Source organism: Electrophorus electricus, chromosome 5 (assembly GCF_013358815.1).
Source record: "Electrophorus electricus isolate fEleEle1 chromosome 5, fEleEle1.pri, whole genome shotgun sequence".
Lineage (NCBI taxonomy): Eukaryota > Metazoa > Chordata > Actinopteri > Gymnotiformes > Gymnotidae > Electrophorus > Electrophorus electricus.
Window position 1 is genome coordinate 25,282,620 of NC_049539.1, and position 17,158 is coordinate 25,299,777.

Sequence of the window (17,158 nt, forward strand, 5' to 3'; positions counted from 1 at the left end):
GGTACCTGTACCTACTTAAGAACAGCTCATACACTGCCATGTGATCAGTCTTGGGTTTCAGTGTTTTGGCACAAGGCCAATAGTGGTAAATATACTAGAGTGTTTCTCTTGGTTATCTCTTCTATGTTTTCTCTTCTTTACAGACCAAATCCCTGAAATTTGTCTCATGGGTTCTTTTCTGGTCTTCCTCCAGTTTTCCAGTGAGTCTTAAAACAAATAAATGAGAAGAGTATGTTTTGTCCCTCAGTTCAAGCTTCTTTTTTTACCAGGCATTTTTTACCTGGTAAAATTGTAAATAATCTCAGTTTCCATTTTGCTCTCTTAGGTGAGTTCATCATCATTTTCTCTTCCTTCCGCAGTTCTGCATTTGCCCCCCTTTATCTATGTATCTATTAACTAGCCTTCTTCGTATGTTTTATAGCTGCACTGTGAGTCACAGAGAAAATGTGGTAACTCTCACCGTCACAGGGAGAGCAGAGAGAACAGCTGCTAGTATAACAGCAGAAAGGGAAGGTGGTTCTACCTCAGGCCATGATGTGGTTAAAGCCCACTGTTTGCTGTTTAGGTGCAGGTGAGCTACCTGTACACAGACAGACACGCCCACATACCCTCAGAACTGTTTCTATCACACACTGTGCTGAAAAAGAGATAAAAATTTAGCATGGCTGGATGTCTAAAATATTGCTAATATATTAACAGGCATTCTGAAGCATTGCAAGTGAATCTGTTCTCTCCCAGTACAAACAATAGATGCTTTTCATATCTTTTCAAGGTCTTTTTTGGGTCTGGCTTAGGGTCAAGCTTAGCGTCACCACACAGCTGCCCTGTGTCACTGTGCTTGTGGCAGATCTGAAAGGTGATTGGTATTAGCAAACCAGGCTTGGACTGAATACTTTTAAAATATTTTGGTGGCTGAAAACTGAATACAGTGTGTTACCCAGTGTTTACATGTTATGTTCACAGACCATCATGACTAGACTAGCTGTTGCCAGCTTTAATTTTACGGGTAGCTGAAGTTAGTATATATATATATATATATATATATATATATATATATATATATATATATATATATATATATATATATATATATATATTATGTTTAGTAAAATATTTTTTGGCTGCATATTTTGTACAAAGTGTTAAATTGTAGCCCAGTGACTACATATTTTGTTTAAAATCATAATACTGGTGTATTTCTACTGCTAAGATATTTGAAACAAATAAGAAAACTTAATATTTGAATTCTGCTGGTGATCGATGATTCATCGCCAGAGGCTGTAAAACCTGTAGGTTAACAGAGTTAAAGTTAAATACTCAGACATTAATGAAGGGAACTGAATAATATAACTAAATAATCCATTAGTGTTCACTGTATCACTTACGTGCAGTGGGGTTTCCTGAAACAGGATTAAAGCCTAAAAGACAAGATGGATATGGAATTATTGTACAAACTGTGTAGACTACATCAACTACTGCATGACAGATGTAGTAGGAATACTTGAGTATTAACTGTATTAAATATGTATGCAGATAACACCCACAACACACTCAAGAGAGGATACAACACAATACCAGACTGCCACAGTCAACATATCCTTCAGCAAACTAACATGTAGTGCTGAGTGCTGGACAGCATGGAAGTCTTTGATCAGTGCAGACTGTTTCCAGTCATTCTTTATCCCATTCATTTCAAAACGTAAGTGGTCAACTTTAGATCAATAGCTGACAGAACATCCTTCTTAATGTTGAATTTCTGTCGAGTAACGGATGACGTGAGAAGTAATTGATGGTGAACTGACTGACGGGCCTTTCCGCCAATCATTGTTTTTAAGCACTACTTCATCCATCATACAAAAAAAAAACAAAACACTCAAGAGTCAGACAAAACTTCAATACAGGAGCTGAGAATGTTTTGGGTTTAACTATGTGGAAGTTACACACACTATTACTATGGTATTTTTATTAGCATTCCCACAGGAATACCATAAATCTTATGAATATTCCTGTTGTCACCACAGGAACCTTTTCAATTTTGTTCCCAAACCAGCAGGTTTCTCCACTGATGTGTGTTACTGCTATCCCCATTCCTGTGCAGGTCTCTATGTAAAGATCAATGTTCCTAGCTGTACTTCTCTGTGCGTTTAATAATCTTTTCTTTGTGCTGGTTATTCCCTTATCCTCACAAAAAAATATAAGTCTGAGCAGCAGGTTTACACTGATGAGGGGGAATGCAGTGTGTCTGAGCAGCAGAGTTACAGTGATGAGGGGGATTGCAGTGTGTCTGAGCAGCAGGCGCAGTTACATTAACAGAGCAGATCACACACTCTACCTTTCCTCTCTGCATACTCCTGTAACCACTGATACAGGTGTTCTCCAGGTAGTTTGTTTGGTTCACACTATAAGCAACATCAGAATACAACACGTGTTTGGTAATTTTAGCTTCATCATTAGGTGTGTGTGTTCAGATCCAAACTGATGTAGTCTTCTCCGTCATAGCTGTACTGTATGGATCCTCTCTTGATTCCATCATCATCCATCTCACAGCCGTACATCACCTGCACTGTGTGAACCCCTGCAGATATGCAAACATGACACCATTGTAGGTTTTTAGTGAAAGGGCTCACCATTTTGCATATTTTCTAAAGAGGCTATTGTGCAATTAGAAGTGCATTAAATATATAGACGGTAAAATTGTTTTAGTGCCTAAAAAACTGCAGTATGTGGGTCACATCTATATTTTAAAATTGAAATATTAAAATTAAAATTGTAATTATTAATTTGATGCTTACATTACCAGTGTTCTTCTTATTAATGGATCGTTTTGCGAGGAGTGACTAACAACACCTATTTAAACAGGTGTTGTAAATGGGCATTCTGAAAACACACACAAACAAGTTAAACATGTAAGATGTTTTCCTTTACTCCTCAGGTATGTTTGAACAGATCAAGCCTCAGTCAATCTTTTACATTGTTTTTGTTACTTGCATTGTTCTGCCTTTTCACTCCAGATACTCTTATAACTGGATTTAACATGGATTAACATGGATTATTTTTATCATCATTATCAAAATTAAATTACTAGTTTATATTACTGTTATAGTGGCTATTACAATTTTCTTTCTTGAAAAACTAATCCATAAACAAAAGTGAAAATTTATAATAAATATAATAAGTCATTTAATAATGAGCCATTTAATAAGGTAGCAGCATTCCACAATCTGTTCCAAATTTAGCGTAAACAATACATAAAGAGTTATGTGGGTTTTTTGATTTTGTATTTGTTTTAATGTGGAGTAAGGACATCACAGAGCTGTTACAGGATGACTGAGTTTCTCTCTATGTTTTGTTTATAACAGTAGCTTTAATAGTTTTCAAATACACAATTGTTTATATTCTTTACATTATTTTAAGACCCTAGGCCACTTGACAGCAAAATAGCAAGTACAATATTATAAACTATACAATATAAACTATAAAAATTAATTAAAATGTCTTCCATTATTTGATTCAGGAACAGTTATGATGTCAGTCACAATGCTCAAACTCATACACAAATGACTAAGCTCCTGTAGCACTAGGTCATAGTGACACCTAGCATTCATGCAATCAATTCACAGAGAGCACACTAATACAACTATTATTAATACAAATAAAAACTACTAACACTTCTAATGCTAATATACTAATAAAAAAACAGTGTAACTGTAAATGTCCACTTGTGTAATTAGCTCCATCAAAAGGTGTCTGTCTAATGTGGGAAAACAATAAATACAAATGATTACATGTAGTGTGTGACGGGCCTGGCAGAATCGGACGCTTACGGAAATAAAACAGGAGCTTTAATAGGGTTAAACACAGTGGTGGCTGAACAAACCAGGCTCCAAACCAAAAGGGCAAGGTAAGGGGAAATCCGAATCTTGGAAAAAGAACAATCTGTGTCAAAACCAGAAGAGCAATCCAAAACCAGGCAGATAAATCCAAGGGGCAGGCAAAAATCAGCAATGAGAAATACAAAATCAAGGTACGATACACAGGGAGATGTGTGTATATCATATCATACATATGATAAACGACTTACGTAGCGATGATGACCAACAAAGGAAGCACACACGGACAGGGGTTTAAATAGACACGGCAACACTTGACAAAGCCTGTGCACGTGTGTGTAATCCCAGGGGGGTGTGGTTACAAAATAGATAAACAATACACATGTGGATCCCCCACACTTAGCAGGCCGTACCATGTCACTTATGGGGGAGGAGCAGTCCGTGACAGGTAGCTACAACCCCTTGACAAAAGGTATGTGGTTATGCTCAAGCCAAGAAAATTAAATGAAAAAAAAAAACATTTACTGTAGGTGCATGAAGAAAATAGCAGAATGTCTAAAAAATAAAGACTGTAGCCTGTACACTACTAGAAAAAGATCAGGAGAATCCAACAGAGCTTTTGATAAAATTTATTCCATTAGTATGATCAGATGTCAGCCACTGAAACAATAATAAATGTTTCAGGTTACCATGAGAAACCACCTTTTGTAGGCTCACCTTTTATAGGCTAAAACTGATGTGCAGGTTGAGTAATTCGTGCCTTAAAGGTGGCTGTGGTAGCTCAGTGGAAGGTTGCTGGTTCAGGCCGCACCACTGCCAAGTTACCACTGTACCCCTGAGCAAGGCCCTTAACCCTCAACCCTCAAGTTGTACTCAGTTATAATTGTAAGCCGCTTTGGATAAAAGCATCAGCTAAATGCCATAAATGTAAACCTTAAAGACACAGTAACAGCAAAAGATAATAAATATCATGAAGCCAAAAAGGAAAATGTATATAACAAGAAGCAATAAAAAGATGTATTAAAATATATTAAGAAATGGCAGTGTACCCTCTTACAATAATAATTAAAAAAAAAAAACAGTTTAAGATTAAGGACTTCATTCATCCCTATGGGAAACATGGAAGCCAAATCACAAATATAAAAAATCTCCCTGTGTAATAGTGATTTATCTCGGTCTCCCCCTCTTTTTTATACCCCAACCCTCTCGATACATAAGAAACTATGTTATGTATCTGTTGTGATGATCTGTTGTGATTAATGAACTGTAATAGTCTTGTTACATAATAAATATTATTGATTTACTTTTGTTGTCTGAAGACAATCATTGCTGGATTTTCTTTAGCATGCATTAGACTTAGAATAAGAACCTTCTGTACATGCATCATATAGCTTTGTGTGTGTGTGTGTGTGTGTGTGTGTGTTTGTTGTTAAGGGGAGTATGGTGGTGACTGGAGACGTTAGTTGAGCTAACTGATAAGCTGTGAATAATTTTTATTGCTCTCTTTTCACAGTGTTAGACTATGTGACTCCTCTGGTGCCAATTATCCAACAGAACAGTGGAGGCGCTGCAGCACACAGTGGTAGGTGTAGGGGGAGTGTGACTATGTCGTTTGCAACACCTTCTTTCAGTCGAAAACTTTATTCAGCTCAGCAAGGAACTTGATGACATGAAGCTATACTAACACGAAAAGGTTTTCCATTACTAACATTAAAACCACGAATTCTACACCAAAGTGAGAGACATCAAAATGTGAATCAATCATTATTGAAATCTGTGCATATAGGCTATAGTCACCTTACAGAATATACAGGAAGTTGCATTTACGAAATTGCATTATTGTAGATATGTGTATGGTGCATATCTTTGTGAGATACTCCTATTGTATTACACAGGAAGTCCCAACCAATGTTATGCCTGCACAGTTAGTACTATGAATTTGATTCATTTGGTTCAGATAGTTTCAGTTTTATATGTATTGTACAATGTACCAAACCTTTCCAAAATGTACAGATATTATCTTTAAGTTGGACATGAATTAAATACTATTTTGAAATACTGGCTGAGTACCACAAACAGAAGACAGCTGGTAACAGTGACTGGGTTGCTGTAAGACAGTACAGCAAACTGTGTGTACACTGCATGTAACACCTAGTATGGAGATAATATGGAGAAAAAATGGAGCTAAAGATGAGGAGGCACTGAAAATTAGATATGGACAGAACAATAAAGAAAGAATCAGTCTTCCATGTCTGGTTCTGTCCCCTTAACTGTGTTGAAACTCACCCTGTCAAAGCATATCCTGACTAGTCAAAGTGAAGGGAAGATGACCAGTCTACACAAATGCATCATATATACAAACTCATGAAATACCTACATGCTGATTGAATTGAATACCTCGACAGTAGAAGAGAAAAATGTTTTGGATGATTTATTTTGTATTTGTTTTACCCTGATAGAGAACTGAGAACTATCATTTTGACTAGTATTGTTTTAGGCTTGTTTGTAACAACAAAATAATTTTAACTACATGCAGTTTTTAAACTGAATAGCACATGCCTGCTTTATAATCTCCTTGACTTCTTTTGTAAATGGCCAAATTAACTACATGAGCAAATGAGGAAAGTGTCTCTGATTGGTCAAGGCAGTTTGTGAACCCTTTTTTTGCATCTTTTCTAAGAACCCTGTCATTGTATGAGTTTTCCAATCGCATTCAAGAAATGAAGCTCAATTTAAATTCTCTGATTTTCCTGAAGCTTTAAACTGTGTTTATTATTCATTATTATACTTATTACTGGATCTTTGCTGCTAGGCAGGAGCAGATTTGGCATTTCTGGGGCCCCAAACAAAGGTATGTCTGGAGTCACTAATCAAAGACATTTCTTTTCCTTAATTTTGTTTCTTCTTTGGGTGCTGCTGGGATATGAGCATTTCATGGTTGCTCTCAAGAGTCCTGATTAGCTAGCTAGAATGTTCCGTTGTTGAACAATGAAAGAAAGAATACTTTTAGTCCTATTTAAAATTTCTCAGGCAACCACTTGCGGCCAGTGGGACTAGCAATTTCCACTGAAGGACAATATTAATGCTAAACATCCAGAGCTCAGGGCACAGTGGGCTCGGCACCCTCCTATGTCAACAGAGTATGGCAGAAAGAGCACCATCGCACATCTACAAGCAGTAGCCACTACAAGGTTACACAATCTCCAAGGCAACTTGTTGACAACACAGTGCAAAGGTGTGAACAAATCTGATGACACAAAGACACTCAGTGCTTCTGGGAATGGACTGTTATTCTGTCAAGGGTAGAGAACATGCAAAGAAAATTTGTTAAAAGTGTGTGGCGGGAGTTATGGAGCAGGTGCGAGTTTAAAACTAAATATTGAAGGAAACAAACAAAAAAATTGAAACAAACATAACATTAATAATCCACAAAGCTGTTATACCAGAATTGGGTTTTAAAACCAAGAAAAAACAGGATGTAACTACATATTGTCGTTAGAAGGCTATTTATTTGGAATATGTTTTTATATGTAGTCTTCTGTTTGTAAACTATCAGATTTGCCAAATAAAATGACCAGTGTTGATGTTAAAGGTGTATAATAAAAGTTTATAGTCACTATTTTCTTTTTTTTAATGGCAACTGTGTATATACATTGCTTTTTAATTACAATTTAGTGCACAACCAAAGCTCAAGTGTTGCAAACTCTATATGGCTTATAAAACACTGGAGTGGTTATAATTTGAGGAAATTACTGTTTACTGGAATTGGAACAATTTAGACATATTTTATACATTCTATCATTGTTTGCTCTTATAGGCTTTACTATTGTAATACGTGGCAGGCTAGAGTTTGAAAAAGGAACATGAAACTTATATAATGGAATAATGAATAAATAACATTAAAAACCAGTAAGAGCAGTATGAACAATTACTCCCCTAAAAGTTAACTAGTTTCATTAAATACCACGAAAAGCACAACTAGAGCACAATACCACCAGGTTACTATAAAATACCATCAAAAACCAACAGAATCAAATACATTACTGAACAAGAACTACTACCAACAATACATACCATTAGACAGTCATAGCAGACCAACAGGAATCCAGTCATATCCACGAAGAACATCTAATCCCTAAGGTCTCTAATGTTTTCTCTGCAGGCATGTAGTTTTCCAGTGGTTAGCCACTAAAAGTTGAGGAAAGTTTTTTTTTTTAAATCAACACACACTGGTTCTGACACAATCACACTGCCAGAATTATTTATTTCAGTTTTCAGCCATTCTTCCCAATTATTTCATTTTGCCACAGTCTTATTTTGATGTTAATAAGCAAACGGTACTAATAATATAACACATGGAATAGTTAGTATGCACTCGTGAATATTTAGCATATGTCCAAGTCTATCCATCTTGTTGTGACCCTTATCAGTTATGGGAAAGTTAAGATTTTGATTCATGTATAGTTCCTGTGACGTCGGAGGCTAGGCAGGACGCAGGAACAAGCCGAGTGTGACAAAGTGACATTTATTGACACGAACAAAAGACAATGTAGGACACTCGCAAGATTAATCACCGACAACATCCACTACTAAAAAACGCTTATATATACACTCATGACAACGACACAAAATGAGGAGCAGGTGTGAAACACGGGGAGGGCGTGGCCATATGAACAACACACACACACACACACACACACACAGACGTCTGGGAGGAGGGGCCGTACCGTGACAGTTCCCCAGTAGTCAGTGGTGGCACATTGGCTAATTATTATGCACTGACTGGTACAGAACAGGTGTCTGAAATGGAGGTGTCCATCTTGATGATATTCATCAGTTGTTATGGGAAAGTTAAGAAAGCCAAATGTATACAATGTGTGACAAGAAATAAAAAATGTAAACATGTCAACCTCAATGTTTTTGTTTGCAAAACAACAACCGGCCATTTGTGATATATATTAATCCATAATTTGTAATATATCCATAGTAATATATACTTTGTCCTAGCCATTTTGTTCATATGTTAAGAATTTTGAGAGTTTTTTATAATTGGTATTTTAATTTTCAGGCCTGATTAATCTTTAACTTATAAAGAACATTTAGATATTTTATCTTTATCACAACAAGATACCACAGGCTGTGACAGAAAACTTTCAGCCCTATTAAAACACACTCTTGGACACAATGTCCCATAACCTTTTATTTAAACAACCTTGGCTGAATGTGAGCCTGCTAGATGCTAGTTAAATCACCTGATAGCAACATGACCAATATGTTATTTGTGTGTACAGATGGATGAAAGTTATTGTAGCTATTGCTGTTGTAGGCTATCTTGGCAGCTCATCTATACATTGCCACTTATTCCATGCATAGAATAGGTACATGCCAACATATTTTCTCTGTGACATTGTCAGTTGATGTCTGGCTGAATTAAGCTAATGGAAACCCCAGAAGGATCAACAGTGAGAGTTGCTGTCCCAGACCCACCCCTCCAATTTTACTTTATAATACACTTTACTGTTTACCATAGCGGCATCCTCAGTGACTATGGTAATAAACCTGACTGGCCATGTCAATACATGCCAAGTGTAAACTATGACGGCGGTAGTTGAATGGAAGCGAGAGGCGGGGTTGCAAAGAGATGCTCTTTATTATCCATCAGGTTCTTAACGATGGAAGCAGGAGTGTAATGACAGAGTGTGGCCAGTAATCAGCTGTCTGGTGAGTCAGCTCGGTGGAATTAACTGAGGGGTGTGACACCACAGTGGTCTCCATGGTGACTAAGGCTGTACCAAGACCTACTGGCCCTGTTAGTGTCACCAGTTCCACCACACCACCTCTCATACATAACAACATTTCCTCAAATCATTATTAAAACACACCAACAGTACGATGCATGCCTGACTTGGCTACAAATCCACTATTTCCTGTCTCCGTAGGCCTAATATGTGCTTACTATCCATGATCCCTTACCTCAGCTCTGCATATTCCTGCTTCTTCCTTTCCTCAGTTATGCATTTGTAAATAAACATGCACATCAACTCCAGCACATATAAACACTATATATATATATATATATATATATATATATATATATATATATATATATACAAAAATAAAGCACACCGTTTTCTCTTTTTTGACAGATCACATTAACAATCATGAATAAAGTTACACAGCAGTGATAACTTTAATATTTTAAATATTTTAAATCTAGTACCTCATTATTGGGCAGTGGTGTTGATTGGTTTGGTCCAGCTTTCCTGTAGTGAACTAGTCCAGCTGACATTGATCGACATTAATTTCGTTTTTATCACAGAATTTCTGTGGGGAACAAAATTTTTTTCCACATTTTTTTCACAGAATACAGCTGACAGAGCAGTTAGAACTAGAGCAACTGCTAGAAACAAATAAATGGAACTCTTTAAATATTCTGGGGTCAATGATTGTCTCATATGCCCATCTTTCATAGTTACACTGCTGAAATACTAGGTCTACAGGAGAACTTCTCCTGTAAGTTTATATAATCTCAATACCTCAATAACCTCAATTCCCCTATGCCCACCCAAGATCTGTTTTTAGATGTGAAATGCATAGTTTAATTATCATTCAGCCCTTTTGATTAACATAATGCAGTGCTATTCTTGCTTCACATGGGGTTAAGTGATAAATCAACCAATAATTATTCAAGAAGAAATACAATATATATGGCATCCTATGATAGTACCTCACTGAAAATCACTGAGCTCTTCAGTTTGACAGATCTATCAAGACTTCATGGCTATGTGCTTGATGTTATACACCTGTAGGCAATGACTGTGGATGAAACACCTGCTTAATTGTTCAGAAGAAAACTAAAGAGAACCAGAAATGTAACCTTCTGCTTTAGGGTCCAAGTTGTAATGGACCACATGATGCAAATTTAGTGTTTTTGTCACCTTTACATGACAGTGGCCAAGTGTTAAATGTGCAGAGATGCAGTGTGTTAAAGTGCAGAGATGCCTATAATAACCACTAAGTGTGAGGACATAGCATTGCCTCTCCAGTTCTGCATTTAAAAAATACACTATAAGTGAAGAGCTAATGAACTATATCCAGTATATACAGTGCCCATAATAAGTATACAGTGTACAGCATTACAGAATGTACAAAGACAAGCAGAGGTTTTTGCAAGTACCACCTTTAAGAAAGCAAGTAAAATCACTGAATTACAAATGCTTGCTACAAAAATAAAATGCAAAACCCAGCACATTCAATATGCATTCATTTATTGTTTATATACAAAAAGTTAAACTGTGAGATTTCCTATCTTGTTCATCTTTAATCTGAAAGATTTATGTGGATGAGAGAATTAGACATAGAATAGGGGGAAATGCATGTTTAACCAGCATCAGCCAATTTCACCATAAGACTAAGGACATGAAAAACAACCAGTTTTAAGACCCAGCAGCAATAGCTTCAGCTGAAGCAAACACAATAATAAACACAGTTTAAAACTTCAGAAAAATCACTGAGCATTTAAATTGAGTTTCATTTCGTGAATGCTTTTAGAAAAACTCATGCAATTACAGTTATTACAAAGACAATGTGTGCAAAAATAGGTACAAGTGGTTAACAAACTGTTTTGATCAATCAGAGACTCTTTGCTTACTTGCTCATATGATTAATTTGGCCATTTAAAAAACAAGGAGACCATAACGGAGGTACATTGTCTTAAGTGACCAAGGAATACTGTCATGTTTCAACAGCAACGTTAATGTATGCTACAGGCAAGCAACAGAGTCTCTGATAGGTCATGGCAGCGATAAAGCAAAGGCAAAGTTTGCAGGAGACTGAAAGGCTAGAGAGAAAACCCTGATAATGTTTTAAGATTTCAGCCAGCTTTGTTCCCTGTAATCCATCATGGTGGCCTCCTGTGATAGCTAGTTATTGTGCAGAATTACTAAATGTGGCTTAATTCATCAAGTTACAAGCCTTAGGTAACAATGTGGACTTTTAACAATACCACCCTTTCCGTTTAAGTGTGATGCAGGACATTTCTTCTTTTGATGCAAATCTTCTCAACATGCTCAAAACTATGAAAGCACCAGTCAACATAAAGTACTGTGACTGTGATGTTCAAAATTTGCAGAAAAATATGAACTATACAAATGTTTTATGTCCCCTGAAATGCTTTTTAAGTAGATAAATGCAGTTGTTTTCCATATAAACCAAGACTACTCTAGACAAAGATAACATGAGTGAGCTCTGCAAGAGGCAAAATTGCATTAGCAAATACAAATATTTACACATTATTTTTTACCTAATTGTTTGATAATCTTCATGACAGACAAAAACATACACAAGACACGTTAAACGGTAGTTGAAAGTAGGCCTTCCCCTGAGTTGGTCATAAACGTCCCTCGGACTGTGCTCCGTCCCTCCTCCTTGATTGCAATCTCAATCTTTGACAGAATTGTGTAACAGTTCCTCTTAAAATCCTTCCCCATGAAAGCATAAAGAAATGGGTTCATAAAGCTGTTTGCAGTGAGTAGAGTGGTAGTAATTTTTTGTCCAGTGGGAACAAGACTGTGATATTTAGTGTCAAGTTCCATGAAAGCAACAGTGTGAAATGGAAACCAGCAGATAAAAAAGCAAACAATCAGCACGGCCATGATCCTAAACGGCTTTTTGGACTTTGCCATCTGGTTGGTCTTCAGCTTTTGGATGATGACAGCATAACAGGTGACGATGACCAGGAACGGGATCACAAATCCAAAAATGAATCGGCACACTACAATGGCAATATGGTCTTGATTTTTAACATCTGTGTATCTGTAGTAACATGTTTTTATTGAAGTCATGTGATCTTCCTTGATGTTCCGGTAAATGGCTGATGGTGTGCTAAGCAGTGCTGAGACAATCCAAGCCAGCATGACTATCACAGAGGCCTTTTTTACAGTGCGCTGGTTCTGCGCCCACACGGGAAACCTAACAACCACACAGCGGTCCACGCTGATGATGAAGAGGAGGAAGATGCTGCTGAACATGTTAACGAACATTATGAAGGACTGGAGCTTGCACAAGAACAGCCCAAAGACCCAGTCACCTTTAACCAAGTAGACAACATAAAATGGCAGGAAGGCACAGGACAGGAAGTCAGACATGGCCAGGCTGAGGTACCAGGTTGTGTTGATCGACTTCTTCATCCTGAATCCAGCGATCCAAATCACCAGACCATTTCCAGTGACACCCAGCACAAAATGATCACATTGGCTGTTGCTAAGATCACACACATCGCATCTCTGCATGATGGTGAAGACAATGTTGGGGTATCTGTTGTGTTGGGGTAGTCATAGTAATAATAGTCATTTTGTGTCACTTTGATAGAATTCATGATGTCTCTTGATTCTGTACAGCAAACAAAAACAGAAAATGTAGTTATTCTGATTTACAACAAAAACCTCTTTTAATGACTTCACTTCCTAGATGAGTTTTGATAATGAGCTGTAAACTGTAAAGATTAAGATAACAAAAAGAGAAAGACCTCTGTGAGGATTAATGCTAAATTAAATAGGATTAATGATACTCCTGAATAGTGAATGTTAATAGTGGCACCTATGTGTCCAGCATTCAGTATCTTAAACTTGTATTAAAAACTCCATGTAGTCCCTGCACTGAATTTTTGTGCTGTTAAAATAAAGCCTAAGAATAGTACTAGTCAAAATTATAGTTCTCAGAAGGACTCAGTTCTCTATAAGGATAAAACTAATATAAAATAAAAAATTATTAAAATTATAACTCTTCTACTGTTTAGATATTCTATTCAGTTGATATGTAGATAAGTAAATGAACTCTCAGACTTTATATGTTTCATATACACAGGATAACAATCATTTTTTCATTAATTTAATGAAAGGCTCAAAAGTGAGGTTTGGTGTCCCAGCCTCACTCCCTTCTAAGCTCACTTTAAACCAGATGCACCTTTTTAAGCACTATGCCACTAACAAACACAACCCGTAAGATCCATGATGGCCTTCCCAGCAACTAAGTCCATACTCAGCCCCACTGCCATCATTAATGCATGCTCAGTGCCATGCTCAGACGCATCCTGGCCTCCACAATGACTAGAGCCAGCACCGTTAATACCTGCTCCATGCCACCAGTTCCATCTGGATCTACCACTTTACACAATGACATGACAACCTCAGCCACTCCAACTTTAGGGTGCATTACCCCAATCCAGACTGAGCTCTCCTCATCCACAACTACTGACTAGCCCTTTCAGCTACTTATGATAACTCCTTTACAGTTTCTATAAATTTATGGCTTCAAAGGCTGAACTGTACAAGCAGTGGCAGACATCTACACATCCTTTGACACCTGTCTCTACTGGTCTTATAAGCACCTGCAAACATGCATTCGCTCACCTCAGCCACCAAGTCTGTGTACTTCAGCATTTTCCTTTTCAAAACCTTCATCCACTGCATCTTCAAATGGAACTGAATAAAAAACTATCCATTTACTTTCAGAATACAACACCATGTCTGGCCTCAGCATACTTAACGCAGAACACTGTGGGACCTGTACTTTTTTACATACATCTACAAATAATTTCCAGATTGCTTGTGTACGCTTCACCACATCATCCCTCTCACACAAACTTATTCCCTTTATTACTTATACCACTTGGCAACATGATCAAGTCTGGGCACTTACTATCAAATAAATACTCCTATACACTACGCAGTTGATTGTGTCTCCATGTATAGGAACCCTGTGACAAGCTAACCTTACACACTGTTAAAATATGCTTCAGTGTGCCAACTTGCACATCATTTACACTTAATGTCTTTGCCTCCCCACTGTCCCAGGTTTTGGAGAGTTGGGAGGATGTTGTAAGTTGCTCCAAGCAAAAAGTTGATGCAACTCACATCCACATCCCACAGCTCTTGCCAGGTGATTTTCCTTTTCTCCACTTTCCCAGTGAAGCCATTGGCATTGCCTTCCTTGCGATGCTGCTGCTGTGTGCCTTGCATCCAATTTCTGCTCACAAATAAAACTAGCCATCATTTGCCTTCTTGCATTCTTTGCTTTCCAGGTATCTTCTGACCTAAGGCCTGATTTTCCACATAGCACTCGTCCAATGACATCACTTAACACATTTAAATTCCTCAACTAAGCTTGTCAGAGGTAGCTCCAGCACTTTTCTTCCATATCATGCCACAATACATAAACAACGTGGCACACTTCCTTATAGAATAATTTGGAGTCCTCTCCAGCCTCCCCTTCACTTTCATTATGTCTGGATATGCTTTGACAGAGTGCATTTCAGCTCAGTTAAGGTGACCGAACCAGACATTCAAGACTGACACTTTCTCGTTTTTTTCATCTTTGCTTCCAAAAAAGCAGTAAACTTCTAAGCTAGTATTTCAATATTTAATTCATGTCTTACCTAAAGACAAGATCGGTACATTTTGAAATGGTTTGATACTCACAAGACGCATGTAAAACTGAAAATATCTGAACTAAACAAATGGAATCTTCATCTGTGAAGGAATAAAACAAGTAGGAGGTACTTAGTATTAAACTGTGCAGGCATAACATTGGTTGGGTAGTCCAATGAGAGTAATGGCGTCTCACAAAGATATGCACAAAATTCAATAAACATACAATAATTTAATTTCTTTTCTGTATCCTGTATATTCTAGAAGGTGACCAAAGCCTGTATGCACAGATCTGAACGATGACTGGCTTACCTTTTGATGTCTATTTATCACTTCAATGTAGAATCTGAGGTTTTAATGTCTATAATAGAAAAAGCCTTTCCTGTCAATAAAATGCCATGTCAGCAAGTTTCTTGCTGAGCTGAACGCTACTTTTAGAATACAAGAGGATGGTGCAACCTACTGCTGACTGCTGCAACAGCTCTACCTTTCTGTTGGGTAACACAAAGTACCAGATTAATCCCTGTGGAGGCTGCTAGGCAGTCGAAATTCCAAGATAATGCAGCACTGGTAACAGGCACCAGAGGAGTTACACAGTAGTAAAGCAGCAGAGAGCAAAAAAAAAATAATTCACAATTTATCATTTAGGTCAGTTAACGTTTCCTGATTACCATCCCCACCTTAAACATGCACACACAGAGCGAGAGTGAGAGAATCTGTGAAGCCAAGTGATGCATATGCAGAAGTTTCCTAATCTGAAACTAATGCGATTCACATGAACAACGTCTTCAGACAACACAAGTAAAACACATTAGTTCATAATATTGTTTATTATGTAATGAGACAATTACATTTAAAAGGGCAGGCACGTGTTTGTGGAAATGTAGCGGAAAAAAAAACGGTGTATTCAGCATGGGATTTCTGGCTAACGGATGCATGTAGACGGCTGAAAATCGGTAAGCAGGTACTTGTAATAGTCCTAAGGAATGCTATGTTGGTAAATGTAATGTACTTTAAGAATATCAAGTATTTATTTGAGTATGCCCGTTCAGGGACGCCTGCGTCCCTTTTAAAGGGCGTGGTGAACCATGGGGTTAATTAAAGACTAAGCACAACCTATGGACCTTCCTGAAGATTACATATTATCTTAGCTACTGTAAAAATGTATATGTGATTTAAAATTAAAATAGCAAACAATAATATTTATTATGCAACAAGACTATTGCAGTTAATTAATCACTTCAGATCATCATACACATCATACACACTCTACAGGCACTAGCAGAATGAAAGCATTACTATGCAGTGTACAAAATATATTTTTGGACTAAAATATATCCAATCTGGAGCTGGTTGCTGATTTTTAAATCATCAAGATCATCATCAAGACTAGACATAATTTGCATCCATTAGAAAAGTAGTCAGAACCCGAGCATAATCAGATACAGAGGTCTCACTCCCTACCTTCAGTTCAAGGACTTAGAAAACCAGAGTGGATAAAAAGTAATGTATATACACAGTTGCCATTAAAAAAAAGAAAAGAAAATAGTGACTATATAATTTTATTATACACCTTTAACATCAACACTGGTCATTTTATTTGGTAAATCTGTTTACAAACAGAAGACTACATGTAAAAACATATTCCAAATAAATAGCCTTCTAACAGCTTTAATATCCTAAACGACAATATGTAATTACATCCTGTTTTTTCTCGGTTTTAAAACCCAGTTGTGGTATAACAGCTTTGTGGATTATTAATGTTACGTTTGTTTCAATTTTTTTGTTTGTTTCCTTCAATATTTCCTTTTAAACTCGCACCTGCTCCACAACCCCCCCCACACACACTCTTTTAACAAATATTCTTTGTATGTTCTCCACCCTTGACAGAATAACAGTCCA

At 37.1% G+C, this 17,158-nt stretch overlaps 1 protein-coding gene across 1 annotated transcript; it reads right to left on the reverse strand.

Moving 5' to 3' along the window:
- Positions 1-12,181: 12,181 nt before the first annotated feature.
- LOC118241470 (chemokine-like receptor 1) lies at positions 12,182-13,206 on the reverse strand. Its single transcript, XM_035526551.1, is given in 2 exon segments — positions 12,182-13,074; positions 13,077-13,206. Coding segments are annotated over 2 exon segments (1,023 nt in total).
- Between the last annotated feature and the right edge of the window lie 3,952 nt (positions 13,207-17,158).